The sequence below is a fragment of the Danio rerio genome, chromosome 16 (assembly GCF_052040795.2).
Source record: "Danio rerio strain M-AB ecotype USA chromosome 16, GRCz13ab, whole genome shotgun sequence".
NCBI classification, from domain to species: Eukaryota; Metazoa; Chordata; class Actinopteri; order Cypriniformes; family Danionidae; genus Danio; species Danio rerio.
The window spans coordinates 41,519,219-41,545,716 of NC_141036.1; the positions used below are offsets into that span (position 1 = coordinate 41,519,219).

A 26,498-nucleotide genomic window follows, 5' to 3' on the forward strand; every position below is an offset into this window, starting at 1 on the left:
ACTTAGAAAATACTTCATACAGAGAGAATAGAAATCTTCTTCAGTGTGACCTAGTTTTTTATTGAATATAGACTCCGACTGAGCAGATAGAACAGGCATTTAGCAGGTAACCGAAATGACATCTCTGATGAAGACAGTGCATCTGCAACAACAGCACTAGTAAGAAAATATAAAGAAATCCTATTTTTTCCTATTTAATTTTACTTAATTCAGAAGAAAATTAACTTGTTTGAATTTATTTTTTATATAGTTTTATATTTGTCTTTATTTCTTTACTCATTTGTTAATAGAAGATTCCAAAGCTTTCTGCCTTGAGGAGCTGTTTGCTGTGGAGGACATGGCAATTGAAGCAAGAATGCAGACCAGCGTCAGCAGCACTACAGAGGAGATATAGAGATAATAAATAAGTACAGACTGCTTCCGTCTACACTGTCCTCAGTAAGTCCAGTAAACTGGTGGTGGGACATAAATGACACTCTGCCAATGCTTTCAGAATTGGCATCAAGGTATCTTTGCATGCAAGCATCATCCACAACCTCAGAGCGTACATTTTCCACTGCTGGGGACATTATCAGCCAGGAGCGGGCTTGTCTGTCTCCTGAAAAAGCAGACATGCTCATTTTTCTGAAGAAAACTGTTGAGTAATTTCAGTTGATCCTAAAAGATTAGTTCACCAAAAAATGAAAATTCTGTCATTAATTACCCTAATGTTGTTCCAAACCCATAAGATCTTTGTTTATCTTCAGAACACAAATAAAGATAATTTGGACTTAATCCAAGAGCTTTCTGATCCTCCCATAGATTTACTGGATAAGCATTTATCAATGCCCCGAAAGGAACCAAAAACATAATGTGGCGAGTAGGGTTGGGCATCGTTTGGGTTTTTTCGATACCGGTGCCTAATCGATACTTTTAAAACGATACCGGTGCCAAAACGGTGCCTGAATCGATACTTTTTAGCCCCAAAATGATAGTGGATGACTCTACAAAATAATTTTATTTGACAAAATATTTTTAAAAATAATTTTAACAGAACAATATGATTACAGTTTAAAGTAAACATAAATTCATACTGTATTACATTAATACATTTCCTTTGATCATTTGTTGGTTAGCATGAATTTAAGATTTGCATTATGAAATTACATTAGCTTACTATTAACCTGTGGGGGCGGGCAGGGGCCACGTACTTTTAGGAGCACATTTTAACATATATATCACAAAATACTTAACATTATTCATAGTCATTTTTGTTCATGCATCACTCTGCAGTCTTCATAAACAAGATAATTAAATAACTTAAACTCAAAATAATCTTCCTTGTTTATTTATTTGACAAGTAACGTTATACGGGTGTTGGAGAACACATTTCTAGCATTCAAGTACATCAAGGCACATTGCTGCACCTGTAAACTTTAACAGGCCTACAGCTGAAGTCGATTTATTTTGCCCTCCCATTCATTTACAATAATGTTTCTGAAAGTGTTTACACTGTTTCCTAAAAAATAATTATTCTGGAGTAATAATAAGTGCTATTTTTTATTGTTTATTTCGTGCATTAATAATGACCTAAACACATTGAATGACAGTAAAAATTTTACTCAATAAATGCGTTAAAAATATCAACTGATTTATATATAGTCATTCAAATGAACTTAAAACGATAAAAAACTGCAACAAACATTTATTTAGGCCCGAACTACAAAACCAAATGTAAAACAATTTTAGTATCAGTTTTGCTTAAGTTGCACGCTAGTGTTGCAGGAGAGGGGAGTGGGCGGTTTAAGACTAGCTATTTATGGGAGTTGTAGTCCATAGCGAAGTGTATTGTGGGTAGTGTAGTTCGACACGCATGCTGGATGATGTGAGCTCGCTGTGTGCTGTGCTGTGCTGCTGAAACTGAGGAAGAAAGTTTTGTTTTATGTTCACTCAAGTTATTCCACCCGAGAGCTGTTCATAACTAGATAGAATAGACATAGAGATAGATTGATCTCTGCAGCAGCTGCCGGAGAGCTGCGCGCTGCAGACGCAGCTGTTGTGAAAGGCAAACGGCTGTGTGCTGCTTCTGCTCTCCATACGCGCTGCTCATGCGCTACTTTCGCTTGTGGTGTGAAACAGGCGTAACGTCCTTGCTGCAGCACCAAAATTAGGCACTGAAATTCATACGCTGATTTAATAATGGTACGTATCGGTTACCTAGCAGGTTTCGGTACCCAATCCTTGTGGCGAGTATGCTGATGCCACGTCGCCTTGGTCCCGGATTCACCCCAGCTGTCACTTAATCAGCACGGATCGATCCCAGCTGGAGCTCATCAGCAGACACTCGTATAAGCCATCCCCAAACACAAGGAAGACGAGCTTCATTTCACTCAATAGCCGCATTTCCACTATCGGGCCAGTGCGAGCCAGGGCTTTAATCGGGCCGGGCCGGGCCAATAGCCCGGGAGGTTGAGAAATTAGACCGAAATCATGTCGCGTTTCCACTGTCGGGCTAGTAGCTCATGTCGTAAAAATTGACTTCTCATCAATTACAAATTATCAGACCAGAGGTTTTGAATATCAGAAAATAGACTTTATTCTCCATAATAAAGCCGAGAAAGAGCAGAGCAGACCCCAGAGCATTCTGAAGTCTCTGTGTTGCTCCTGTGCAGGCATACTCATCTTACACAGACATATCACTGTATTTTTAACACAGGCTGGCATGTTTGCTGCAAACACTACATACATTTTGTGAAGAGAAAATTAACTGCTTTACACTTAGAAAATACTTCATACAGAGAGAATAAAATCTTCTTCAATCCCTCCTCTTAAGACTTTAGTCTTAATATTATTGTCTTTTAACCCCAAAGTGCAATTTCATAATCCAGTTCTCTTAATTACCTCTATCTAGTGTCTGAAATTAGCCACATAGCTGTTATCAATTGACTAGATTATGCCACTGTACTTTGACAGAAGTCCAGCCAAACATCTCCCCTTTCTTTTTTGATTTGAAGGAAGTAAAAGACTGTACTCTCTTTTTCTCTTAACACATCAAAGACAACAATGTTTTAAGCATAAGTATTCAGTTGGTTCAGTGCTAGCTGCTAGTTTTCACACTCATGTAGAATATACTGAAGTGATATTATATATAGGTACCATGAAAGCAATATGCAAACAAAATCAATATGCAAATGTAAAAAGCATCAAATGTTGATCTTGATCTTTCCTCATCCTTGTTTCTCTTCTTCTGAGCTATCAGCATCTTCACTTGACTTTAATAGATGTTAATGGAGATGTGTGGTTGAGAGTCTGAGTTCTGGAATCTGCAGTTGTGCATTCATCATCCCTTGATTTGTGACACTTCTGTATGTTGTATTCAGGCACATTATCAGAATCACTCTTTTCTTTGCTCTGATAAACTCTTGCTTCCACACGTGGCACTTAGTAGTTAAGAGCTTTGGAATATTCAGGCTCCTCTGTTTCCAGTCAGCTTTTCTTTTGCTGGAGTTGTTCCCTTTCGCTCCTTTGAGGCATTGGTACCTCATCAATGGCATCCCCTTTGGCAGCTGTTGGATTTGCCCTCATCCAGATATGGTCCTTTCCTCCTGAGCTCTCCAGAGCATCCACAGATAGACTCGATCAGCTGGACCAATTGGACCTTATATCTCTGCTCTCTCACATGGCTCCTTTCTGGTTTCCTGCACAGATATCGCTTTGCACATGGCAATTATTTGTTTCTTCATAAAAGTCCCTACTGCATTAGACATCTTTGCAAACCATTCCAAGAGGTTATGTGCATGGTTATATGTGAGATTATATGCCAGGTTTTATGCAAAGTTTCATGTGGTTTCTTGCAAGGGTCATGCGGTTTCTTGCAAGGTTTCTTTCAAGGGTCGACCCAATAGCAGTTCATGCGATGCGGTGTTAGATGCTTGTTTCTGTCAGTTTCCATGCCATCACTTACCAATGCACTTGTAAACACATTAATCCCATTAAGTTTATTATTTTCAAATATTTCATTGAGCGTTGGTCTTGATGGATCATCTTCACCTCTTTCAGCCATTTCTGGTAACTGAGCATAATACAATTATTCTCTCTTTTGCTTTATTCATAATTTTTCATACTTCTTTAGATGTTTTTATTTATTGATCATTCATTAATTTCATGAATGCAAACCCATTATGAACTTATTTCTGAAGGCATTTCGAAATTTAGGAAATACTTCTCTTGTCACAGATGTAATAACTGTTCCTGCTTCATAATTTGCTTCTAGTATTACTCCAATCATCTACTCATCATAGTTTCTTAACAGTGCTTGTTTACAGAATAATTCTCTATCTAGTCAACACCAAAAACAGTCATCATCTCACTGTTTGGAGCAATGGTCTCCACTCAAGTCTTTTAATTAAACTAGAGCTCTGTGAAGCTGTAGATAATTCAATCATCCACATATTGTGACAGTGTCCATACTATGATCTTCTCCCTTATTATAACCCTTTATGCATTCTGGTGTATACAGTATATGCTATTCACCAAGCTACACGAGTACAAATAAGTTTCTACCCTCCTCTGGTAGTTACCTAAAATAAACTCAATAGAAACCAAACCACTTAAAATATTTACCATCCAAAAGAACATATCTTTACATACAATATTAACTTCAGCTGGAAAATCTTTTCTTATTGATTTTCTTAAATCATAACCTAAACATTAAGCCTCTTTTATCTGTCTTGATTAACCATTTATTTTAACTATCAAATTAACTTCAATTAAATATTATTAGTTACTTATAATTTATTACTACTTTAAATTTAAATAGAAATGTCTAGGACAGATTGCATATTACATTATCTAGATGTTTCTATTAGTGCTCCTATTTTTACACAAACTTTTCAATAGTGTTTAATACCTATTTCAGCATTTAGTGGTTTTCTTTATGGGCAAATCTACATCTGATTTAATTTTAACCCTGACTATGCTGGCTGATTTTATCTGCATCTCAGTCCTGTAATGACAATCATTTAGTTGGAATTTGACACTTCTTTCTTTTACTAATCAATTTTCAGAGCTATATATTAATTCCTTTTTCGTCCTAATTTATGGTACTGTCTTTTGGCTAACATTTATTTCTTAAGGCATTCTCATTAAACTAGTTGTTCATACAATTTTGATGCACTTTTTTATCAGCTGACTAAAACTTACTGTATGTTTTGTAAATTTCTCTTTGCTCTGTTTTAACTATTATTCCTTAATATTTTTTTTCAAATTATTTTTCACATATGTTTTCATGTGAAACAATATCTTTTTCTTAAACACTTTTCTCTTTCAATTTTTCTTATAGTAATTTAGAACTGTTACTTTTTGACCTTATCATGTCCTATGAATTCATTAAAATTGTTGTTTCAATCTTCTCTTTAACTATAAATAATTTTTCTAGATTTGAATTTTTCCAGTTTTCAATATCCAATCTTGATTTAGGTCATTCACAATAATATTATGCTTAGATATTATTGCCTTATCAAAAGCTTTTTCTTTTTCTTTAGTTAGTCTGCTGCATTGTAATTTATCATTCTATGTTTAAGGAACTTTTTGATTAAACCAATTGAAACTTAAACCTAAATTATTTAACATTCATCATAATATATTATTTAACAATACACATTTAAAGTTTCATCTTAAAATGTAGCTTTTTCAGTCCTCAGTAAAACCTGAGTATGCAGTGCCTGCATCACTGCTGTAGCATGTCACAAGTGTCAACAGCCATTTTGCTCATTGTGTTTTTCAAACACCTTTCCATTTGCCAGTGTACTCAGAGATGTCTGGTAGGTACAAGACTACAGTCCCCCAAAGTTCATCCCTATGTCTTCTTAATTAATATATATAGAATTTAGCTCATGACTTAATAAAATATATATATATATATATATTTTTTTCCATTTTTTCATTCATCAAATAAAGACTCCTTTTGTAGTTTAACAACTTATTTTCTCTAATTATTTTTCATTCTCAATCATTTTTATCATATGTAAATATGCTTAATTTTCTATTTGTTAAATGTTCTTATAATTAATTTCTTTGGCTTCAGATTGTGCTTCACTTATTTTTCCTAATCTTATTCTAGTGTTTCCTCACTAGTTACATTACATCTTACACTATTTTAATTTCTCTAACATTTCCATACCTGTTTTAATTCAACAGTACTATATGGTGGCCTAATGTCTAATATACCTGTTCAAAATCCTTACTGCAATAGCTTCAAGTTCATAGTACTATTTTACCTCTACATGTTTGTTTACTTTAAGCATTTTTCCTATCTGAAATGCAATTTTTAATTCTCAATTACCTTTTAAGTACATAAAATATTAACTATATAATTTTTGAACTCACTATTATGTTCTTTCATTTCTCCTCAGTGTCTATGCTTTACATCTGACTCACTGCTTTTACTACAAATAGCTGTTGGCTCAGATGACAGCCTGTAGCTGACTTTAAAACAGATGACAACAGTCAACTTACTCCACAACAATTTTTTATTGCACTTAAACATAATTTTATCTTTTAAAGCCAAATCTTGTTTTCTTCAAAATGTTGCTGTTTTTTCTAATTTTTATCTTATATTACTTTATAATATATATTTTTAAACATCTTCTCTTTTAATTCTATTAAACAATGTTTGGACTTCTTTTTTCTCCATTTTCCTATGCTTCTTTTCCTTTTCAAAAATTAGTATTTTGTCTCTTAGATTTTCCTAATTCATTTTTTTAAGCTTATTTTCCTTAAACATTTGATCATTAACTCTTCAATTAATCAATATTCATTAAAGTTTTTTCTTCTAATTCTTTATTTACTCAAATTATTAACTTATCTTTTTTTTTACTGATTTAGTAAATTTATTTCCTGATCAATATAACTATTAATCTCCATATGTAGTTATTTCCATGCTTCAATTTTTTTATTTCTTAATATTTATTAGTATAGCTTCTAGTTGCATTTTTATTAACACTTTTTATTTATTAAATCTTGTTCTATCATGTATATTTTCTTATTTCATTTATCTTATTACATTACTTTATATTTCTATTTATTTAATACCTTATAATATATCTTTACTCTTTAGCTTCTATCTGTCCTGTGAAACTTTTGTTCTTAAAATAGACAGATTCTTACCACTCCTGAAGCAGACCTTCTTCCAGACTGTCGACATGTCAGGAATTTCAGTCCCCTCTCTGCCTATAGTTCATACTTAAAAACACTTCAAACACACAGAGATTATTCAGAAAAATGTTTAACTCGTATATTCTTGTTTTTAGTCTGTGTCTTTCAAATGCAATATGATCTCAATTAATTTTATGAGGCTTAAACCTCCTCTGTATCACAATATCTTCCCTCAACTGCATCACTCTCTATCTTATTGTTCATAAAATCACACAACATATGCAGTCCTTCTTTTATATTATAATATAAAACGATAATTCTTTTAAACTCACTCTTATTGCAAACATACTTCTAAACACAATCATACTTCTCACTCGTCCTAACCTCATCTCTTACACTGTGTAACCTGAACCTCACCTCTATTCTAGTCTCTCTAGATCAAAGGTGATAGCTTCTAAGCACCCCAGCAACATAGACAAATACACAACTACTTACAATTACATAAATACACCTCACTCCTCTTGAGTGACCTGTCCGAGCAGCCTCTAACCTTAGAGCTATAACCACAGAATTCTCCACTACACTCCTCTTGAGTGACCTGTTACTTCTGCTCCCGTCTTTACTGTTCTTCAGTAAAAATAGCATTTCACAGGATTCTTGCCTTTTTTCCCCCAGCCTCCTGAATAATAATATTTATCATTATTAAAACAGAACGGGTACTCCGAGGTCTTTGCGCGCTTCTCTCTACTTTATTAATCTGCTTTAATCTCTTAACTGTCACCACACTTTAAGAACTTCCTTTTAAAACTTAAAAATGCTCTAGGCATAATCTTCATCATTAAAAAATTTCCTAAACATGAGTAACAGTTACTAGTTAACGTTTATCCTATCCGTCAAGGCCCTCTTAGGAAAACACAGATCATTTGCATGCAAATTGTTATTTTCTTCTGGTATTCAAAACCCCATTGTTTTCCTTTTATATCTTTACTTTTACTTTTTTAGTTTTACTTGTAGTTCTTTATAGCTGGAGAAACAGTTCAAGTGACTTTTTACCGTTACAAGCAGGTCCTTGGTAGAAAAAACACAAACGTATAAGCGAAAATTGCTTACCGTTTTTTATCGTGGCCACATATTTGTGTTTTTCCTCCAAGCCTCAGCATGTCCAGTGTCACCTGTCTATCTCTTTCCAGCCGCACGTGCGGGCGCCATTTGTCGTAAATATTGACTTCTCATCAATTACAAATTATCAGACCAGAGGTTTTGAATATCAGAAAATAGACTTTATTCTCCATAATAAAGCCGAGAAAGAGCAGAATAGACCCCAGAGCATTCTGAAGTCTCTCCTGGACACCTTCCAAAGTCTCTCCTGCTCCTTCTCCTTTATTTATGTTTTTGACACACCCCTATGTGTCTCTTTTTAACTTTTGACCATTTTTGAATAGGTTTTCTAGTCTAAGGGGTCCTGCTATTCTTGGCTCTCAGCCCACTAGCTCATGTCAACAGAGATGTTACAGGTCTATGTCAGCAAATTATAGATGCAACTTATGCAAAGGAACTAAGTGTTTACATACATTGTTATGATAGGATAATAACTTGATAATATGTTACTCATTCTAACTTCTGACACATATAGCTTCATAGAAGTATTTAACATAAATAATCAGTGCTTTACATATTCAGTTATTCTACACAATCAGTCACTCAGCCTTCTCCTAGTGTTGCTCCTGTGCAGGCATACTCATCTTACACAGACATATCACTGTATTTTTAACACAGGCTGGCATGTTTGCTGCAAACACTACATACATTTTGTGAAGAGAAAATTAACTGCTTTACACTTAGAAAATACTTCATACAGAGAGAATAAAATCTTCTTCACTCACAGCGCGTCACGCAAACACCGCCCACAGAACGTCCCCGAATCAAACGTCACACAACCCGCCCACTTCAGTGGGAATCAGGACAGGCAGATAAAGCACACCATAGAATTATCACGAAACGAAACCATTAAAATGAAGACAACCGAAACAAACAAATGACACGTTACTGTACAGCATTACATGAAATGTCTATACGCACAGACCTGTGTATTTCCATTCATTACATTTTAGTCGCCGACCGACTGTTGGCATTGTGCATCGAGTGCTCTCGCCACTAACGGAGGGACCCAACACAGAGAGCGCACACATCCATAATATAAAGCCACAGAAATTCTCGTTTATAACTCGATATGGCATGTATTTTATAACATCCTCGTTTTGATAGACATCGTGTTAAGTGTTTCCGGCACAAGAGCGAGTAGCCTAATAAAATATAGCCATATTTGTTGCGCTCGGCAGCTATTCACTAAAGCTCTTCATTTAAAGTTTCATTTATAAATTTAACCACATCATATAAAAACATAAACAGTTGTTTGAGGATAAAGAACACATTTTGTGTTTGGACTTTCCCCCGATGCGTTTAAAGCAGCGAGCGCTGCGCAGGACTGAGTGACAGAAAAAAAGGTAGGAAAGATTCTGCTTTCACTCACCCAAATGATGCTCTGTTTGCGCGATTTGATTAATATCATCGCAACCAAATACTTTATAAATAATATTTCAAACCTTCTCCGGTGTTAATTGTTTTTAGAAAATATCGAAAATCTTTTTTTTCCAGACAGGTCTTTGTAAAATGAAAGTTAGGATATAAGTGGCTTTAAAACGGTTTGATTTATGTATTGTATATAGGCTACCTACATATAGCTAGCTTTTGTTTATTTTATATTGGTTTATTTATTTAATGCGATTTATATATATATATATATATATATATATATATATATATATATATATATATATATATATATATATATCCGATATTTGTAATTCTTTAAATTATATTTCAATATAGCTTAGGCTATTTTATCTAGATATGACACTATATTGTTTAAAGTCTATGAAAGTGGGCATGTAATTTGTTAAGTTTTATGTCTTTCTGTTGTATTTATATTGTGTATTATCTCCAAAATAAATACAGAAAAAAGCCGCTCGCGGCATAACAGAGCTGTGAAGGAGCGCTCTTGCCCGGTCTCACACACACATACAGGCATTTAAACGCGCACAAACAAACATTTTACCCTTGACAAAAACTCTGGAAAACCTTTACTGTCTGCTGTATCTTTAATATGGTGTAAAGATTATTATGCGTTATTGAAACATAAAGGGGGACGCAGCAAAGAACGTCACTATAAATTTAAACTACTTTATTATTTTATGCAGCAGCCTTACATTTTAAAAGGGAAACATAAGGGTGATCATACGCAAAAAGATCCCAGACTATAAGGCTAGATGTTTTCTTTCCCTTATTTCTTTATTTGTTTGGCGCATGTGCTCATGTGCAACCAGAAAACTGCCCGCCTCTCCTTTCACTCCGCCCGAAGCCCCAGCGGGCCCTCCTTGGCCCAAGGCAGGGCCGGAGTGGGACTCTTTTTCAGCCCTGGAGTTTTAAGCCTTAGACCGGCCCACCGCAGTTCACGACTGACTATATTAAAATAAGGTCATTTCCAATTCAGTTTCTAATTACACTATCACGTCTTTTTTTTTTTTTTTTTTTTTTGAGAAAACAGCTGCTTTAGAACTTTAAATGTTCAAAAACCCTAACAGTATTATATGTCTTAACAATAAAACTATAATTAAAAAAAAAAAAAACATACTCAGACAAGAATCAAACCCGGATCGGCAGCGTCGTAATCTAACGTGCTAACCACTGGACCACAACTGTTGTATATGAAGGACTGACTCATCAGTAATATCATCATTAACCTGTAGGCAGAGCAGAGCTCCGGTAAAATAATGAATAAGAAGACTGTAGTCAAGTAAGTAAATAAATTAATTTAAAAAGTGTGACTGCTGAGAGCAACAGATTCTGGAGCTAGGGACACCGGCCCTCGCGGCCAAAAAACGGACCGGCCCACCGGGAATTCTCCCGGTCCTCCCGATTAGCCAAACTGGGCCTGGCCCAAGGTATTTGGCGGGCCTAATAAGGCCGGCCGCTGGCCCCAAGAAAGCCCCGCTTTGGCCCGATTAGGCCCCGGAAATGACAGTGGAAACGCGACTGGCCTTGACTTGCTCGCTTTAGGCGCGATAGTGGAAACGCAGCTAATGACTCCCTGTGCTAATGTCTGTGTCTCTCTGTCTCTCCTCTCTAGCGGACTCCAGCAGTTGACCGATCCTTCACCAGAACTCTCACTCAAACTCACATTCTCCCTGGAGCACCAGAGCACCTATCCACTGAAGAGCACCATATTCATCTCATTTCACGTACTTCACTATATAAATAAATCACCCTCCGGAGACCTGTTTGTAACACCAACGCTTTGTGTATGTGTTTTTCCTCTGACTCGCCACAATAGTCAAAATAAGTTCATGTGACATAAGTTGTTCAATTATAATTATATGAAGCTAAACAAAAATAACTTTATTCAACGATTTATCTATGGGAGGATTAGAAAGCTCTTGGATTAAATGCAAAATATCTTCATTTGTAGATAATTAATGACAGAATTTCAATTTTTGGGTGAACTAAACCTTTAAGCAGCTGTAAGCCTCACAAATACGTAAAATTAATTGACTGAAAACTGCTTGAACTTTATTAAAACTGTTTGCACTAATATATTGTGTTAACTACACAGAGGCATGCAGCAGTGGCAACGTCAAAAGAAAGCTTCCCCTAAATCGAGACTAAAGGTTACTTTCTTTGGGGAAGCAGGCACAGACTCTGGTGCCCTACGCAAAGACAGTAGCTAACAGGTCATAATAATTTCGAAGAGGAATTTCAGATCAGATTTCTTTAATTACAACGTCATTTCTGTTGTGCAGTAATGTTAGCAGAGATCGAAGACCGATTGTTCATCTGTGGTGCAGACAAAAGAGGAAAGAGTCCCCTCTACAGCATTAACAGCGTAGGTCAGAATTACTTCAGGTGTGCAGTTTTGATTACAGGTTGTGAATCACATGTATTACTGTTGAACTGTTGATGTCACATGCACTAATTTACAGATATTCTTATTTACCTTTCGGGACCTTGAACATGACAGAAGAAGGTGAGGGAACAGACCCCGAAATGCAGACAAGCTGAAGGCCGATATCAAAGCAACTTGGGCTACAATAGTACCTCAACTTTGTCGAAGGCCGATCGCCTCCATATTGAGGACATAATACAGTACATTAACACATTTTTCAGAAGGCCAGCGTGTGTTTAAGATCCGTTTTATTGGTCAAATGAAATATGCTAATTTTGTGAAATACTGGATTTGAGTTTTTTCATGTTTATCCATAATCATTTAAATTGAAACAAAGGATTGAAATACTTCATTTTGTGTGTTGTGAACTAATAACACATAAGTTAAACTTTTTAAAACAAATTATTCCAATTTTTTTGGCACATACCTGTAGTCTGACCTGTCACCTAAAACGTTTTTGCCATGGCAAACCCTACCAGGAGCATCAGCCCCCAAAAACATAGCTGTAGGATCACTCAGGCAGTGTTTCAGACACAATTTTCTTATTGCTCCCTAATCTCAAAATCTGCAAGAGTAGAGGGATTTGACGCGACCGCCATTTTTAAAAGTGAAATCGAATAGGAAGAAAATGGGAAGAAATCCAGAAGTATTGCTTGGAGTTACTAGGAACGTTGTGCACTTGGCTGTATATCTTATCAGGGAAGAGAACGTGACACAAATTTATCATTTCACTGCCTTCTGAGTGACCCAAAGGTCCGTTCTGAATGAACAGTGAAAATAAAAAGGGATGTCAGAGCTCATTTTCAGCTAAGTTAAGGAAAATGGGACTAGTTAGCTAACCTTTCCCAAACACATTTTAGATGCCATTTATCAAACTTGAGTTAATAAAACAGAAATGACTGGCCGTGAAGGTCATCAGTTCACCCACCGCTGTTTACTGAGTGCAAACACAGATGAGGGATCCACTTGATGACTCGAATGATCTTCGTGGCTGCTTCACGCTTCAGTGTTCGTGTGTCTGGGCCCTGTCATACACCCGGTTTAAGGTGTGATGCAACTGTTGTTTGCTAGTTTCAGCTGGACATTTTGACGTTTTGCAGCACGCTGTTTAAATAGCAAATACATTTGCGTACTGCTCTAAAAAAGGAGGTGTGCTGAGGCGCATTGTTGGCACGTTGCTATTTTGAGGAACTAAACTGTTCAATAGACCAGCTGAGAGGAGGTCTAAAGTCCAGCGCAGAGCGAGTCAGTTGTGCGTATTGCTTAAACATTGCTTAATACACACAGGATGTGCAGCAATTCGCAAATATCTTTACCAATATTATTTATTATATGCAGATTATATTTGTTTTATTAAAAACCAGCTTCGATTTGCCCACCTGTCAACTCACCGGGTTACATAGGCTGAAGCAGGCAAGCCCCCACAGTGTTTACCTGCTGCCATGAACTGAAGTCTAGGAGTTCTTGAGTGTGTTACTCTTAAAGAGACTGTGATGTTGTTTGATGCCTAATCTGCTTTTAATGGGTTACATTAAACTCACTGAATGATATTAAAGTGATGTTTACACACTATTTCTGCATTTTGAAATATCAGCAACAGCTTGAGGTTTGTGTTGTCAATGCAATGTTTACAGTTCTGGTCTTATACTTCTGGGTTTCTTCCCACTGCAGCCTCGCTTTGGTTCTTCAAAATGGTGACTGCGTGAAATAAGCGTATGGCAAAAATCGTATTAGCAGTGTGGTGCAAAATGTCTTTATTTATAGTGCCCTGACCTTTTAATAGCAGGGGAACTGCTATAGAATGGCTCGTACCATCACAACGGTCAAGTATGTTTGACATGCTTTTCTCTCTATTTGCCACTTGCTTTTCTTTTCTTTTGCTGCCTGCTGTTCATTCAATCAACAAATTGCAACCAGTCAAGCACCAAAATCAACTTTCACTTCAAGTTGAGCTAAACCCTCTTTCGCTTGTATGAAACGCGCACTGTCATTGGACAGAAAGAAAACCACAGCTGATTAAAGCGGGAGTTTAAAGATCAGCAAAGCGACTCAGATGACAGGGACTCATTAGCTTTAGCTGATTTCTGTTGTAGAATTTCTCATCTGGGTTATCACTGTCTGTAGAGAAACGTTTTGCAGTTGAGGGGTGACGTTACTGCTGTCTGAATGTCCATCATCATCAGTCAGTCAAGTAGTCTTTATACATTTCCCGAAGGCGATTTGGTTGCAGCATACACGCATGTCACACATAATACTCAAAGCACATAATACAATACAAAATTCTACCCTAAATTCAAAAACGTTACAGCTGAGGGGATGAATGAAAGTTTAAACTGATTTGTTTTACTAATAGGAGTTCTGTATCGATTACTTAAAGGGAGAAGTGGCTATTTAAAATATTTTGAATGTTTTATATTTTGTTACAGACATACAGTGTCATCCTGCAACTGTTTTCAGCATATGAAATGTCCCAAACCCTATTCTGAACTTTCAGAAATGGGGGGAAAATTTTGTTTTTACTCTCTGGTAGTCATGTTGCTATGTTATATATGCATTCAAAAACATTCAGGAAAGGGTTTTATGTAAATTCAGACCACGAGTCCACATATATGGACACCATGTTTCTCTAAAAGTACATCATATCAAAAGATGATACTTAGATTTTTATTCTAATTAGGTTCCATTAAGCCCAAATAGCAAAGAGAAATAAAAAAATGCATGTAAAAAACATCTTGGCCCTTAAGAGGATATCATATATAATTTAAAAAAAAGAGTTAAAGTTTTAAATGAAAAAAATGTGGTCTTTTGTCATTTATTGAGAAAATAAACTGGCAAGCACATTGAACTTTCCTCAGTCAAAATTTGTCCTTCTAAAACATAATAATATTAATAATGCAGAGCTTCACTTTTTGAAGGTTTATGGATAACAAAAATAGCCCAATTAGTATTAATATTACCTTGAACATGGGCCGCTTTTGGCTTCAAAACCTTCATAGTGTTTTTTTTCTTCTTCAAGAATAAGGTCCAAGATTCAGAATAAACGTTGGGCTACTTGTAGTGAAAGATGACTTCACTTTTGTCATATTGTATGTTGTCTTGCTGGATGAGGATGTTTGACTCATGAAAAATATTAGTTTGCATACTGATTAGCTAAAGTCACACTGATGTGACGTCAACAGATGATTCGGCTTTTTTCAACAGGTTATTTTCACAATTTATGATGGTGTAGGAGCCAAAATAGGACAAATGAGGTTATGTATAGGACAAATTCTGTACTATCCCCTCCCCCCACACTCTGGCTACGGGCCTGAAATATGACAGAAGCATGAAATTATTTACAAACTTGCTGCTGTAAATCTGAGTGTTTGATATTTATAATCTGCACCGCTAAGAACTTAATTTGACTATTTAAAAGGGGATTTTTTCTCAATGTTAGGATTTTTTAATGAAATATTGACAATAAAAATCAAGATTGAGATTTAGAGTTTATTGTTCGTTGTGTTTTAATCCACAGTAGGAGGAAGAGGAGTGAAGAGGAAAGCGGAGGATGATTTTCACAGTATTTTAGGTGAAGGCAAACCATACGCTCTGCGGAAACGCATCAGAGTTGCAGAGCTGGAGAACACAAGAGACACAGAGATGAGCAGCTATCAAGAGAAAACCAGCTCAGGTGTGTCTCCATCAAAACTTGTACAGCTTCAGCACCATACATTTATCACCACTGAAGATTCTGAAACATGAAGCAGGGTGCAAAGTGTTTCACTCAGTTAGCTGCTAAATCCAGTGAGCATGCGGAGATTTTGGCCACTAGGCAACAATACAGTGTCTGGATCAAAGTGATTGATTTATCTATTATGGCCAAAATCAATACAATATTATATTATGATCATGCTCCATCAAGTTGAACACTTTCTACTGTAAACATGTCAGAACTCAAATGTTGATTTGAACTTAATTCGGGCACTTTAAAGGGGATTTTCTCAATCTTTATATTCTGAAGAGTGTATTGTTCATTGTGTTGTCATCCACATTAGGAGGAAGAGGAGTGAAGCGGAAAGCGGATGATGATTTTCACAGTGTTTTAGGTGAAGGTAAACCTTATGCACTGCGCAAACGCATCAAAGTTGCTGAGCTGGAGAACACAAGAGTGGACGCCGACACAGAGGCGTCCAGCTCAGGTCAGTCCACTCTTTATGACTGGAGAAATACTGGAAAACTGGAGCACTGCTGCCATTCGTTAAATCCCAGAGTAAAATAAATGCCAAATAATGAAATAATCGATTATTAATAATTCATTATTGACTGTAATCCACATCAGGAGGAAGAGGAGTGAAGAGGAAAGCGGATGATGATTTTCACAGTGTTTTAGGTGAAGGTAAACCTTATGCACTGCGGAAACGCATCAGAGCTGCTGAGACGTCCAGCGATGAGAACAGCAGCTCAGGTCAGTCTCCCGTTACAGAATCACACTTTTCTACAGTTTCATCACTTAAAATTCATAATACAGAGGCAAGCTGCAACTCTTAGCTGCTGACCGAGGGTGCGTCTCGCTATTAGTTTTACTCGATCTTAGTGCGGCATTTGATACCATTGACCACAATATCCTCATAAATCGCTTAAAGTCTACAGGTGTCCAGGGACAGGCTCTACAATGGTTTAAGTCATACTTAACTGACCGCTACCAGTTTGTGAATCTTAATGGACAGCCTTCACAAATCTGCCCAGTAAAGTATGGGGTGCCTCAAGGATCAGTTTTAGGCCCTTTACTGTTTATAATTTACATGCTACCTCTGGGAGACATTATTAGAAGACATGGGATCAGCTTTCACTGCTATGCAGATGATACTCAATTATATATTTCAACTAAACCTGACGAGACGTCTGAACTTTCTAAACTAACTGAGTGTATCAAAGACATCAAAGACTGGATGACCAACAATTTTCTTCTCTTAAACTCCGACAAAACAGAATTATTACTTATTGGGCCTAAATCTTGCACACAGCAGATCTCGCAACTCAATTTACAATTAGAGGGATACAAAGTTAGCTTTAGCTCTACTATAAAAGATTTGGGTGTCATATTAGACAGCAATCTAACTTTTAAAAACCATATATCCCATGTCACAAAAACTGCCTTCTTTCATCTGAGAAATATCGCTAAATTACGAAATATGCTATCCATCTCAGATGCAGAAAAGCTAGTCCATGCTTTTATGACTTCGTGACTGGATTACTGTAATGCTCTATTTGCTGGCTGCCCAGCATCCTCTATTAACAAACTTCAATTAGTACAAAATGCAGCAGCCAGAGTTCTGACCAGGTCTAGAAAATATGATCATATCACCCCAATTTTATCCTCCTTACACTGGCTGCCTGTTAAGTTTCGTATTGAATTTAAAATATTACTTCTCACCTATAAAGCTCTAAATAATCTAGCTCCTGTTTATCTAACCAACCTTCTGTCTCGCTACGAACCAACTTGCTCTTTAAGATCTCAAAATTCAGGGCTTCTGGTAGTACCTAGAATAGCAAAATCAAGTAAAGGAGGTCGAGCCTTCTCTTTCATGGCTCCTACACTCTGGAATAGCCTTCCTGATAACGTCCGAGGCTCAGACACACTCTCCCAGTTCAAAACTAGATTAAAGACCTATCTGTTTAGTAAAGCATACACTCAATGCATCACCTAGCGGGTTCCACACTGGCTTCTGCATCTTGCTTAAATACACTATGAACAGCAGCTACGCTAATTATTCTCTTTATTCTCTATTTTCACCTGGGGATACTCATCCCGAGGTCCTCAGATTAGGCGGAGTCACTGATTGGATCCAAGACCAGCGACGTGATGATCCCAAGGATTCCATATCTGGGACCAGGCCATATCCTGAGCTGCTGGTGCGCTGATGGTCGTAGGGAGTGGAGAACATGTGTCTGATTCCAGCGACGCTCCAGGGACAGACGAGTCTTCATTGAAGCCATCTTCCAGCATAAACCACGGCGAATGAAGTTCTGCACAAGACTTTTGGCCAGTGGAGAAATTAAAATGGTCGTGCCCAACTGAGTCTGGTTCTCTCAAGGTTTTTTTTCTTCACTCCCATCAGGTGAAGTTTTTTTTCCCTCTCCGCTGTCGCCACTGCCTCGCATGGTTCAGGATTGGTAGAGCTACGCATCGATGAATTTGCTCTTCAGTGTTTGAACTCTCAGTAATGATTATATCACACTGAACTGAGCTAAACTGAACTGAACTGAACTTAAACACTAAAACCTGAACCACACTGTTCCAGTTACTGAACCACACTGTTCCAGTTACTATGACCATTTATGTGAAGCTGCTTTGACACAATCTACATTGTAAAAGCGCTATACAAATAAAGCTGAATTGAATTGAATTGGCAGAAATACACGGTATGTGTGAAAATTATCCACTTTTATTTGTGCCAAAAAATCATTCAAATAGGGCGACACGGTGGTGCTGTGGGTAGCATGTTCTCCTCACAGATAGAAGGTCGCTGGTTTGAACCTCGGCTGGGGCAGTTGGTGTTTCTGTGTGGAGTTTGCATGTTCTCCCCATGTTGGCATGGGTTCCCCCACAGTCCAAACTATTTTCTACAATGTAGATTGTGTCAAAGCAGCTTAACATAGAAGTTGTAGTAAATTGAAACTGTCAGTCCAGTTTTCAGAGTTGAAAACAAACGTGAAAAAGCTTCATTACTGGCATAAAAAATAAATGATTCTTAAGATTAGGAGTGTATTGTTCATTGTGTTGTCATCCACATTAGGAGGAAGAGGAGTGAAGCGGAAAGCAGATGATGCTTTTCAGAGTGTTTCTGGTGGAGGTAAACCATCTGCCCACCGGAAACGCATCAGAGTTGCTGAGCTGGAGAACACAAGTGTAGACGCCGACACAGAGGCGTCCAGCTCAGGTCAGTCCACTCTTAATGACTGGAAAACTGGAGCACTGCTGCCATTTGTTGAATCCCAGAGTAAAATAAATGGCAATATTGAAATAATCGATTATTAATAATTCATTATTGACTGTAATCCACATCAGGAGGAAGAGGAGTGAAGAGGAAAGCGGATGATGATTTGCAGAGTGATTCTGATGGAGTCAAACCATACGCTCTGCGCAAACGCATCAAAGCTGCAGAGACGTCCAGCGATGAGAACAGCCGCTCAGGTCAGTCTACCGTTACTCTTCTACAGTTGTATGAGCATATATATGTCAGCTTAAAGGCACAGTGCACGACGACACAAAGCAGCAGAGCTTTTATTATGCCACAGTCCAGCGCGTCTGTGTCAGGGTTCTGCCACTTTGGTCTTGTAAATTCTTGTTTTGGTGGCAGAGCTCTGACACTACTCAATGTCTGGTCCTGTCTCTGTGTGCGCGCGCGCCGTCGTGGGTGTACGCAGAGTGTGCGCGCTGCCACATGATGTGGCCACGCACGCTCTGCGTCCCTCAGACGCGCGCGCTCTTGTACTAGTGTTTGTGTTTGTTCTGTCAGCAGCGCACTGCTTCATTCTCGGCGCCTCCGTCTAGTTGGTTTCAGTTTTGGTTGGCGCTGAGATGAAGCATGCGCGTTGCTTATGTGTGAGCGCACGGTAAGGTGTTTATCTATCGTGTGCTCGTGTCTTGCGTCTTTTGTCAAAGCACGTGGCTCGGTGTTTACATTGTGGTCACGTGCTTTTGTCGTGTGCTTCAGTGTTGTGTTATGTGAGCGCATGGCTTGTATTGTCTCTCTGTGTCATGCGCTCTCCCGTCTATTGTCTAGTCCCACCCTCCTTGTCAACCCATTATTAGTTAATTGTGTTCACCTGTGTGTCAATTTACTTTTTTGCTTTATAATCCCCCTCATGTTTTCAGTCCTTTGCCAGTTCGTTGTCTACACTCCCCGTGTTCCTGATCCAGTCTTGCCTTGTTCTTGTTGAGCCAAGTTTGTGTGTTTTGTTAATGTTTTCCCCCTCGGGGTAGTTTTGTTTTGCTTTTTATTTTTATTTTATTATTAATAAATACCCATTGTTTCTTTGCACTTGAGTCCTCGCTCCTTTTCCCCACCACAACCGTGACAGTACGAACTGGCCATAACAGAGGACTCAGCAGAAATATGGGTATCTTCCTTTTCCCATCTCCCAGTTCACGTCCCTCTGCATGCCAGCAGAAGGAACGTTTGGGCAAACTCTTTGGTCTTCATCAAGGGGAATCTTCAGTCAAGGAGTTTGCCTACCAGTTTGTCTACGCAGCAGAGGGGCTTGAGTTTACCACCACAGCACTGAAGGAGGCTTTCAATGCTGGACTCAACAGCCCCCTTCAGGCCTGGGAGATGGGGATGCTGGGGATACTGTCATTCTGGCAGTTTGTGAGCTATTTGTACCACAGCCAGGGAGACGGTGGCCTGCCTCCCCTTGGCCCACCGCCAATCCCGCTCACAGACTGCCAAATCCCCAGTCCTCCGATGACCCACCAACGGAGACGGAGGAGGAAGAACGGGCCCTCCTCACCTGTCACCCACCTAGAGGTGACTGAACCCACTGCAGCCCATCCAGCAACCACCCTGGCGGCAGCAACATCCCTCGAGGTGCCCGAAACAGACACTGCAACACTTTCAGAGGTAGTGGAGTGCCCAGCAGTGTCTGAAGAGGTGGCCAGCTTCCCGCCACCAAAAATAAGGAAGCGTAGGAGGAGAAAGGGCTCCTCCACCATACTGGCTCCAGCCCCTGAGCGCCCTCCAGTGTCTGCTCCAGCCCCTGAGCGCCCTCCAGTGTCTGCTCCAGCCCCTGAGCGCCCTCCAGTGTCTGCTCCAGCCCCTGAGCGCCCTCCAGTGTCGGCTCCAGCCCCTGAGCGCCCTCCAGTGTCGGCTCCAGCCCCTGAGCGCCCTCCAGTGTCGGCTCCAGCCCCTGAGCGCCCTCCAGTGTCGGCTCCAACCCCTGAGCGCCCTCCAGTGTCGGCTCCAGCCCCAGAGCGCCCTCCAGTGTCGGCTCCAGCCCCAGAGCGCCCTCCAGTGTCGGCTCCAGCCCCAGAGCGCCCTCCAGTGTCGGCTCCAGCCCCAGAGCGCCCTCCAGTGTCGGCTCCAGCCCCAGAGCGCCCTCCAGTGTCGGCTCCAGCCCCAGAGCGCCCTCCAGTGTCGGCTCCAGCCCCAGAGCGCCCTCCAGTGTCGGCTCCAGCCCCAGAGCGCCCTCCAGTGTCGGCTCCAGCCCCAGAGCGCAGCTCAGTGCCGGTCCCAGTCCGGCTCCTTGCCCTGCCGGCGCCATCCAGACGTCTTGCCCTGCCGGCTTCAGCCCGGCTCCTTGCCCTGCCGGCACCACCCAGACGTCTTTCCCTGCCGGCACCACCCAGACGTCTAGCCCTGCCGGCACCAGCCCGGCTCCTTGCCCTGCCGACACCACCCAGACGCCTTGCCCTGCCGGCGCCACCCAGACGCCTTGCCCAGCCGGCCCCAGCCCGGCCCCTTGCCCTGCCGGCGCCACCCAGATGTCTCGCCCTGCCGGCGCCACCCAGACGTCTCGCCCTGCCGGCGCCACCCAGACGTCTCGCCCTGCCGGCGCCACCCAGACGTCTCGCCCTGCCGGCGCCACCCAGACGTCTCGCCCTGCCGGCGCCACCCAGACGTCTCGCCCTGCCGGCGCCACCCAGACGTCTCGCCCTGCCGGCGCCACCCAGACGTCTCGCCCTGCCGGCGCCACCCAGACGTCTCGCCCTGCCGGCGCCACCCAGACGTCTCGCCCTGCCGGCGCCACTCAGACGTCTCGCCCAGCTAGCCCCAGCTCGGCGCCCTGCCCTGCCGGCCCCATCCAGACGTCTCGTCCTGCCGGTCCCAGCCCGGCGCCCTGCCCTGCCGGCTCCCCTCTGGTCTCCAGCCCAGCCGGCTCCCCACAGGCCTCCAGCCCAGCCGGCTCCCCACCGACCTCCTGCCTTGTCTCCCCTGATAGACTCTCCCTGGGTCGTCCCTCCTGCTCCTCCCTGGTGTTCCCTCCCTGCACCCTGGACGGACCCTCCGGCTCCACCCTGGCTCCCTGCTGGGGCCCCCGACCCACTGAATCCACCCTGGACTGTCCCTCCTGATCCTCCCTGGTCTTGCCCTCCCATCCCTCCCTTGTTTGTCTTGTTGGGTCTGGCTTGGCTTCCCTCCCTCCCTTCATGTCGTCTTGCCTGTTCACCTCCCTGTCTTGTGTCTGTTGATGTTGCCTGTTTTGTTGTCTTGTAGTGTTTCTTGTCTGTCTTGTACCTTGTTGGATGTTCCCTTTAGGGACGCCAGGTGGCGTCCCTTTTGGGGGGGGCTAGTGTCAGGGTTCTGCCACTTTGGTCTTGTAAATTCTTGTTTTGGTGGCAGAGCTCTGACACTACTCAATGTCTGGTCCTGTCTCTGTGTGCGCGCGCGCCGTCGTGGGTGTACGCAGAGTGTGCGCGCTGCCACATGATGTGGCCACGCACGCTCTGCGTCCCTCAGACGCGCGCGCTCTTGTACTAGTGTTTGTGTTTGTTCTGTCAGCAGCGCACTGCTTTATTCTCGGCGCCTCCGTCTAGTTGGTTTCAGTTTTGGTTGGCGCTGAGATGAAGCATGCGCGTTGCTTATGTGTGAGCGCACGGTAAGGTGTTTATCTATCGTGTGCTCGTGTCTTGCGTCTTTTGTCAAAGCACGTGGCTCGGTGTTTACATTGTGGTCACGTGCTTTTGTCGTGTGCTTCAGTGTTGTGTTATGTGAGCGCATGGCTTGTATTGTCTCTCTGTGTCATGCGCTCTCCCGTCTATTGTCTAGTCCCACCCTCCTTGTCAACCCATTATTAGTTAATTGTGTTCACCTGTGTGTCAATTTACTTTTTTGCTTTATAATCCCCCTCATGTTTTCAGTCCTTTGCCAGTTCGTTGTCTACACTCCCCGTGTTCCTGATCCAGTCTTGCCTTGTTCTTGTTGAGCCAAGTTTGTGTGTTTTGTTAATGTTTTCCCCCTCGGGGTAGTTTTGTTTTGCTTTTTATTTTTATTTTATTATTAATAAATACCCATTGTTTCTTTGCACTTGAGTCCTCGCTCCTTTTCCCCACCACAACCGTGACAGTCTGGTTCTTCAGCTCGTGATCACGTGTGCTGTTTTATCAGACTAAATAAATGTTGGGCTTCTGTTATAATGCTGCTCTGTGCTGTCAAATAAAACACAAACATATTAAAACCTCGCTAAACAAACAGAGCAGAAATAGAATGAATGAACAGCAGGCAGCAAAAGAAAAGAAAAGCAAGTGGCAAATAAAGAGAAAAGCATGTCAAACATACTTGACCGTTGTGATGGTACGAGACATTCTATAGCAGTTTCCCTGCTATTAAAAGGTCAGGGCACTATAAATAAAGACATTTTGCACCACACTGCTAATACGATCATTAGCATGAACACACACACTGGCTGTGTCTAAAATCACACGCTTCCATACTAAATAGTACATTAAGACAGTATGTGAGCCGAGTAGTATGTCTGACCTCACAGTATTTGACAAACAGCATGTGAGAAGTACCCAGATGACCTACTACTACTGGAGAGATTCTGAAGGGTGCATCCAGTGGACACTACACTGTCCCATAATGCACTGCGAGATCATTCATGAATCACTCCTCTAGTGGATTTTGGAGATTTTGATAATAAAAGTCTCACATAATGTGCCTTTAAACCTGTGAATGATGCAGTATTGTGCAAAGTATTTCTCAGTAGAGCTTCATGACAAAACATCTGGAAACTAGTAGCACTGCTGCCATTTGAACAGATCCCCAAATACAATAAATGCCAATTAATGAAAGAACTGATCATTAATAATGCATTGTTGACTGGAATCCACAGAAGCTCCAAGAGCACTGAAGAGGAAGGCTGGATGTCTGGATCAGGACACAGTTGCTGCAAAACGAGTGAAAACAGCCCAGATCCAACATGGCGGCAGCAGCAAAACTGCAGCAGAAGACAGAAGTTCAGCTAAAGACAGCAGCTCAGCTAAAGACAGCAGCTCAGCTAAAGACAGCAGCTAAGGTTTGTCTTCTGCCGTAATGTTTTCTGTCTAATCTGCAGGGTTTTGTTTTATTTTTCAGAGTTTTACAGAGTTTTCTCACGATTAGATTGAGCAGAAGAGTAACAGGAGTGAGCAAATGTCATAAATGTTTTCTCCAGGATCTTTACTTGACAGATATGTGCTTGGGAAGAAGCTGGGAGAGGGATACCATGGCACTGTCTATCTGGCTACACGGAAATCTGACGGCCAGAAGGTAACATTCAATTTTCCTTTGTGTGTGTGTGTGTGTGTGTGTGTGTGTGTGTGTGTGTGTGTGTGTGTGTGTGTGTGTGTGTGTGTGTGTGTGTGTGTGTGAGTGTGAGTGTGTGTGTGTGTGTGTGTTTGTGTGTGTTTGTGTGTGTTTGTGTGTGTGTGTGTGTGTGTGTGTGTGCGTGCGTGCGTGCGTGCGTGTGTGTGTGTGTGAGTGTGTGTGTGTGTGTGTGTGTGTGTGTGTGTGTGCGTGCGTGCGTGTGTGTGTGTGTGTGATCAGACATCTCTCTGGTTGAATAAGTTTTGACTTTATGCTCTCTTTGCAGGTTGCCAAAAAATTGTGACTAAAAAGCTTCTGGGAACGCGGTACCCGATGGTAAGTTTGCATACTCTACTGAAAATATCTGAAGAGAAGTGATGAACTCCATGTTTAGTCATGCTTTCACTAAGCTTGCGTTTCTGCTCATGCAAGTAAACAACTTGTTGTGTTTGTTGCGATGGGCATTGTAGCTGTCCACTCAGGAAATACAAAGCTAATGTTGTTTTCAAGTCATACTTGTATGTGATTTTGACCGAATATTCAAAGTAACATATCATGGTAAACAACATAGGGAGCGAGTCACAAGTTGGCAATGAACGAATTTGCGGCTATAACACCAACTTTACCTCAATGGAATAGAAATATGGGATGAAAATAAAGGAAGCAGATGCAGATGAAAATGTACGTTTGCGCACAGGTGGAGCAGTTGTAGGTTGTTGTGTTGTTGTTGATTCTGATTCAGAAAAACTGAACGCGACGCACATCAGCAGGAAGGTCGACCAAAACACAAGAAACTGCCCCATAATGTGAAGAATTGTACGCTTTAAACAGCAGAACACTGTTGACTTTATGTCTGGACCCTAAACTCTCCCTTCAACAGATTAAATACTCCCAAAAAATACTGCAAAACTCCGTTTAAAGGAACTAAAGCCGTCAGATGATCGACGCTGACTAAACACGGAAACACAGCAGCGCTGCGCCTTCACAATAAAAGTCCCGCGCGCACGACACTTAAAGGGATAGTTCCTAGCAAGAGAAAACTTTTGTCACCATTTATTTATTGAACATTTATACATTTATTACCTCTGTTAAACAAAAATATGTATTCTGAATAATGCTAGAAATCGGCAGGAAAAAATACTATGGAAGTCATTGTCTAGCAGTCTGTCTAGCAATGTTTAGCCTAAATGTGTTTAACAGAAAAAAGAAACTCAAACATGTTTTGAAGCAAGTGAAGATTGAGTAAATGACGACAGAATTATCATATCTGGGTGAATATTTCGTTTAAAGTCTGCATTAAATCAAAATGTTCAATGTTTATGTTGCTAGCATATGGCTAGTCTTAAAATAAACAAGTTAATCTGTGCAAATGAATCCACTGAAAAGTTTGTTTTGTGGATCTTTAATCAAAATCTGCCCATCGGCTTCTTTTCTGAAACGGCGATTCTTTTCTGACGACTCTGACTGGCCAGGTTATGTCCGAGTCCAATCAAAACTGGACTCGAGTCCTAGTTCGATTACCCCAATACAACCAAAACCCCTCTAAAACCAGCCTGGTTGACTAGCTAAAACTAGCCAACCAGCCTAGGCTGGTTTAAGCAGTTTTTTTTTTTCAGTAGCAGTCTTTGTTTTCATGAATGAATTATTTTTGTTCCAGTTTGTGATGTTTTATTCGATTTAAAACCAATTAAATTATTTGCTCCTGTTATAGTTTGAGCCAAAAATATGTCAGATGGGCATAAATATACGCCCTTTATGTTGCAAAGTTTAATTTCCAGATTAAAAAACTAAATTAACCATATAAATGAATGTCTAATTAATGTCAAACGTCAAACTAACTTTATTGCGGTTTACGACCTGGCTAAGCACAAATAAAAAAAAAACATTCATGTTAACCTTATACATAAAATAATGGTGCACCTAAAAATAAAAATTTAACATTCATGTCATTTCAAATCTGGATGATTTTCTTTCAAGTTATTTTTGCAGGATGTCTGTAATGCAATAATATATGTATATATATATATATATATATATATATATATATATATATATATATATATATATATATATATATATATATATATATATATATATAT

At 40.3% G+C, this 26,498-nt stretch overlaps 4 protein-coding genes across 9 annotated transcripts in view; all 4 read left to right on the top strand.

The window, feature by feature from the left end:
* Positions 1-12,073, top strand: part of LOC141375048 (uncharacterized) — a 46,365-nt gene extending 34,292 nt beyond the window's left edge. For 2 of the 3 annotated variants that reach the window (XM_087287497.1, XM_087287496.1), the window contains one exon: positions 11,321-11,484. The gene's annotated coding sequence lies outside the window, so the exon portion shown is untranslated. Of the gene's footprint in view, positions 1-71; positions 160-290; positions 439-11,320; positions 11,485-11,803; positions 11,922-11,990 lie in introns of those variants that run through there. The other variant, XR_015945023.1, reaches the window with a different exon arrangement.
* On the top strand, positions 11,414-18,873 carry LOC147833414 (uncharacterized). Of its 2 annotated transcripts, none has more exons than XM_087287523.1 (4): positions 11,414-11,492; positions 15,648-15,803; positions 16,168-16,311; positions 16,452-18,873. In XM_087287523.1, the coding sequence occupies exons 2-4, from the start codon at positions 15,773-15,775 to the stop codon at positions 16,658-16,660; spliced, it is 384 nt and encodes a 127-aa protein (XP_087143649.1). In that variant the 5' UTR covers positions 11,414-11,492; positions 15,648-15,772; the 3' UTR covers positions 16,661-18,873. The 2 variants fall into 2 exon arrangements, with proteins under 2 accessions (XP_087143649.1, XP_087143650.1); XM_087287524.2 differs by lacking the exon at positions 11,414-11,492 and adding an exon at positions 11,996-12,073.
* Positions 18,858-26,321, top strand: LOC147833415 (uncharacterized). 2 transcript variants are annotated; one of them, XM_087287536.1, is made up of 5 exons: positions 18,858-19,053; positions 19,182-19,307; positions 23,948-24,130; positions 24,269-24,363; positions 24,686-26,321. In XM_087287536.1, exons 1-3 carry the CDS (start codon positions 18,858-18,860, stop codon positions 24,127-24,129), a joined length of 504 nt encoding a protein of 167 aa, XP_087143662.1. In that variant the 3' UTR covers position 24,130; positions 24,269-24,363; positions 24,686-26,321. The 2 variants fall into 2 exon arrangements, with proteins under 2 accessions (XP_087143662.1, XP_087143663.1); XM_087287537.1 differs by having other exon boundaries at positions 23,948-24,149; positions 24,686-26,304.
* On the top strand, positions 20,093-23,584 carry LOC147833416 (uncharacterized). 2 transcript variants are annotated; one of them, XM_087287453.1, is made up of 2 exons: positions 20,093-21,598; positions 21,651-23,584. In XM_087287453.1, the coding sequence occupies exons 1-2, from the start codon at positions 20,233-20,235 to the stop codon at positions 21,881-21,883; spliced, it is 1,599 nt and encodes a 532-aa protein (XP_087143579.1). In that variant the 5' UTR covers positions 20,093-20,232; the 3' UTR covers positions 21,884-23,584. The 2 variants fall into 2 exon arrangements, with proteins under 2 accessions (XP_087143579.1, XP_087143580.1); XM_087287454.1 differs by having other exon boundaries at positions 20,093-21,036; positions 21,158-22,456.
* Positions 26,322-26,498: the final 177 nt, after the last annotated feature.

What these genes read in the sequence shown, in the direction of transcription:
- LOC147833416 (XM_087287453.1), top strand. Translation starts at nt 20,233, where the DNA reads ATGGGTATCTTCCTTTTCCCATCTCCCAGTTCACGTCCCTCTGCATGC. An exon ending in CCTGCCGGCGCCACCCAGAT is followed by an intron (nt 21,599 to 21,650) that starts GTCTCGCCCTGC and finishes GGCGCCACCCAG; the next exon opens with ACGTCTCGCCCTGCCGGCGC.
- LOC147833415 (XM_087287536.1), top strand. Translation starts at nt 18,858, where the DNA reads ATGATTCTTAAGATTAGGAGTGTATTGTTCATTGTGTTGTCATCCACA. An exon ending in CACAGAGGCGTCCAGCTCAG is followed by an intron (nt 19,054 to 19,181) that starts GTCAGTCCACTC and finishes AATCCACATCAG; the next exon opens with GAGGAAGAGGAGTGAAGAGG. An exon ending in CGATGAGAACAGCCGCTCAG is followed by an intron (nt 19,308 to 23,947) that starts GTCAGTCTACCG and finishes TGGAATCCACAG; the next exon opens with AAGCTCCAAGAGCACTGAAG.
- LOC147833414 (XM_087287523.1), top strand. Translation starts at nt 15,773, where the DNA reads ATGAGCAGCTATCAAGAGAAAACCAGCTCAG. An exon ending in TCAAGAGAAAACCAGCTCAG is followed by an intron (nt 15,804 to 16,167) that starts GTGTGTCTCCAT and finishes CATCCACATTAG; the next exon opens with GAGGAAGAGGAGTGAAGCGG. An exon ending in CACAGAGGCGTCCAGCTCAG is followed by an intron (nt 16,312 to 16,451) that starts GTCAGTCCACTC and finishes AATCCACATCAG; the next exon opens with GAGGAAGAGGAGTGAAGAGG.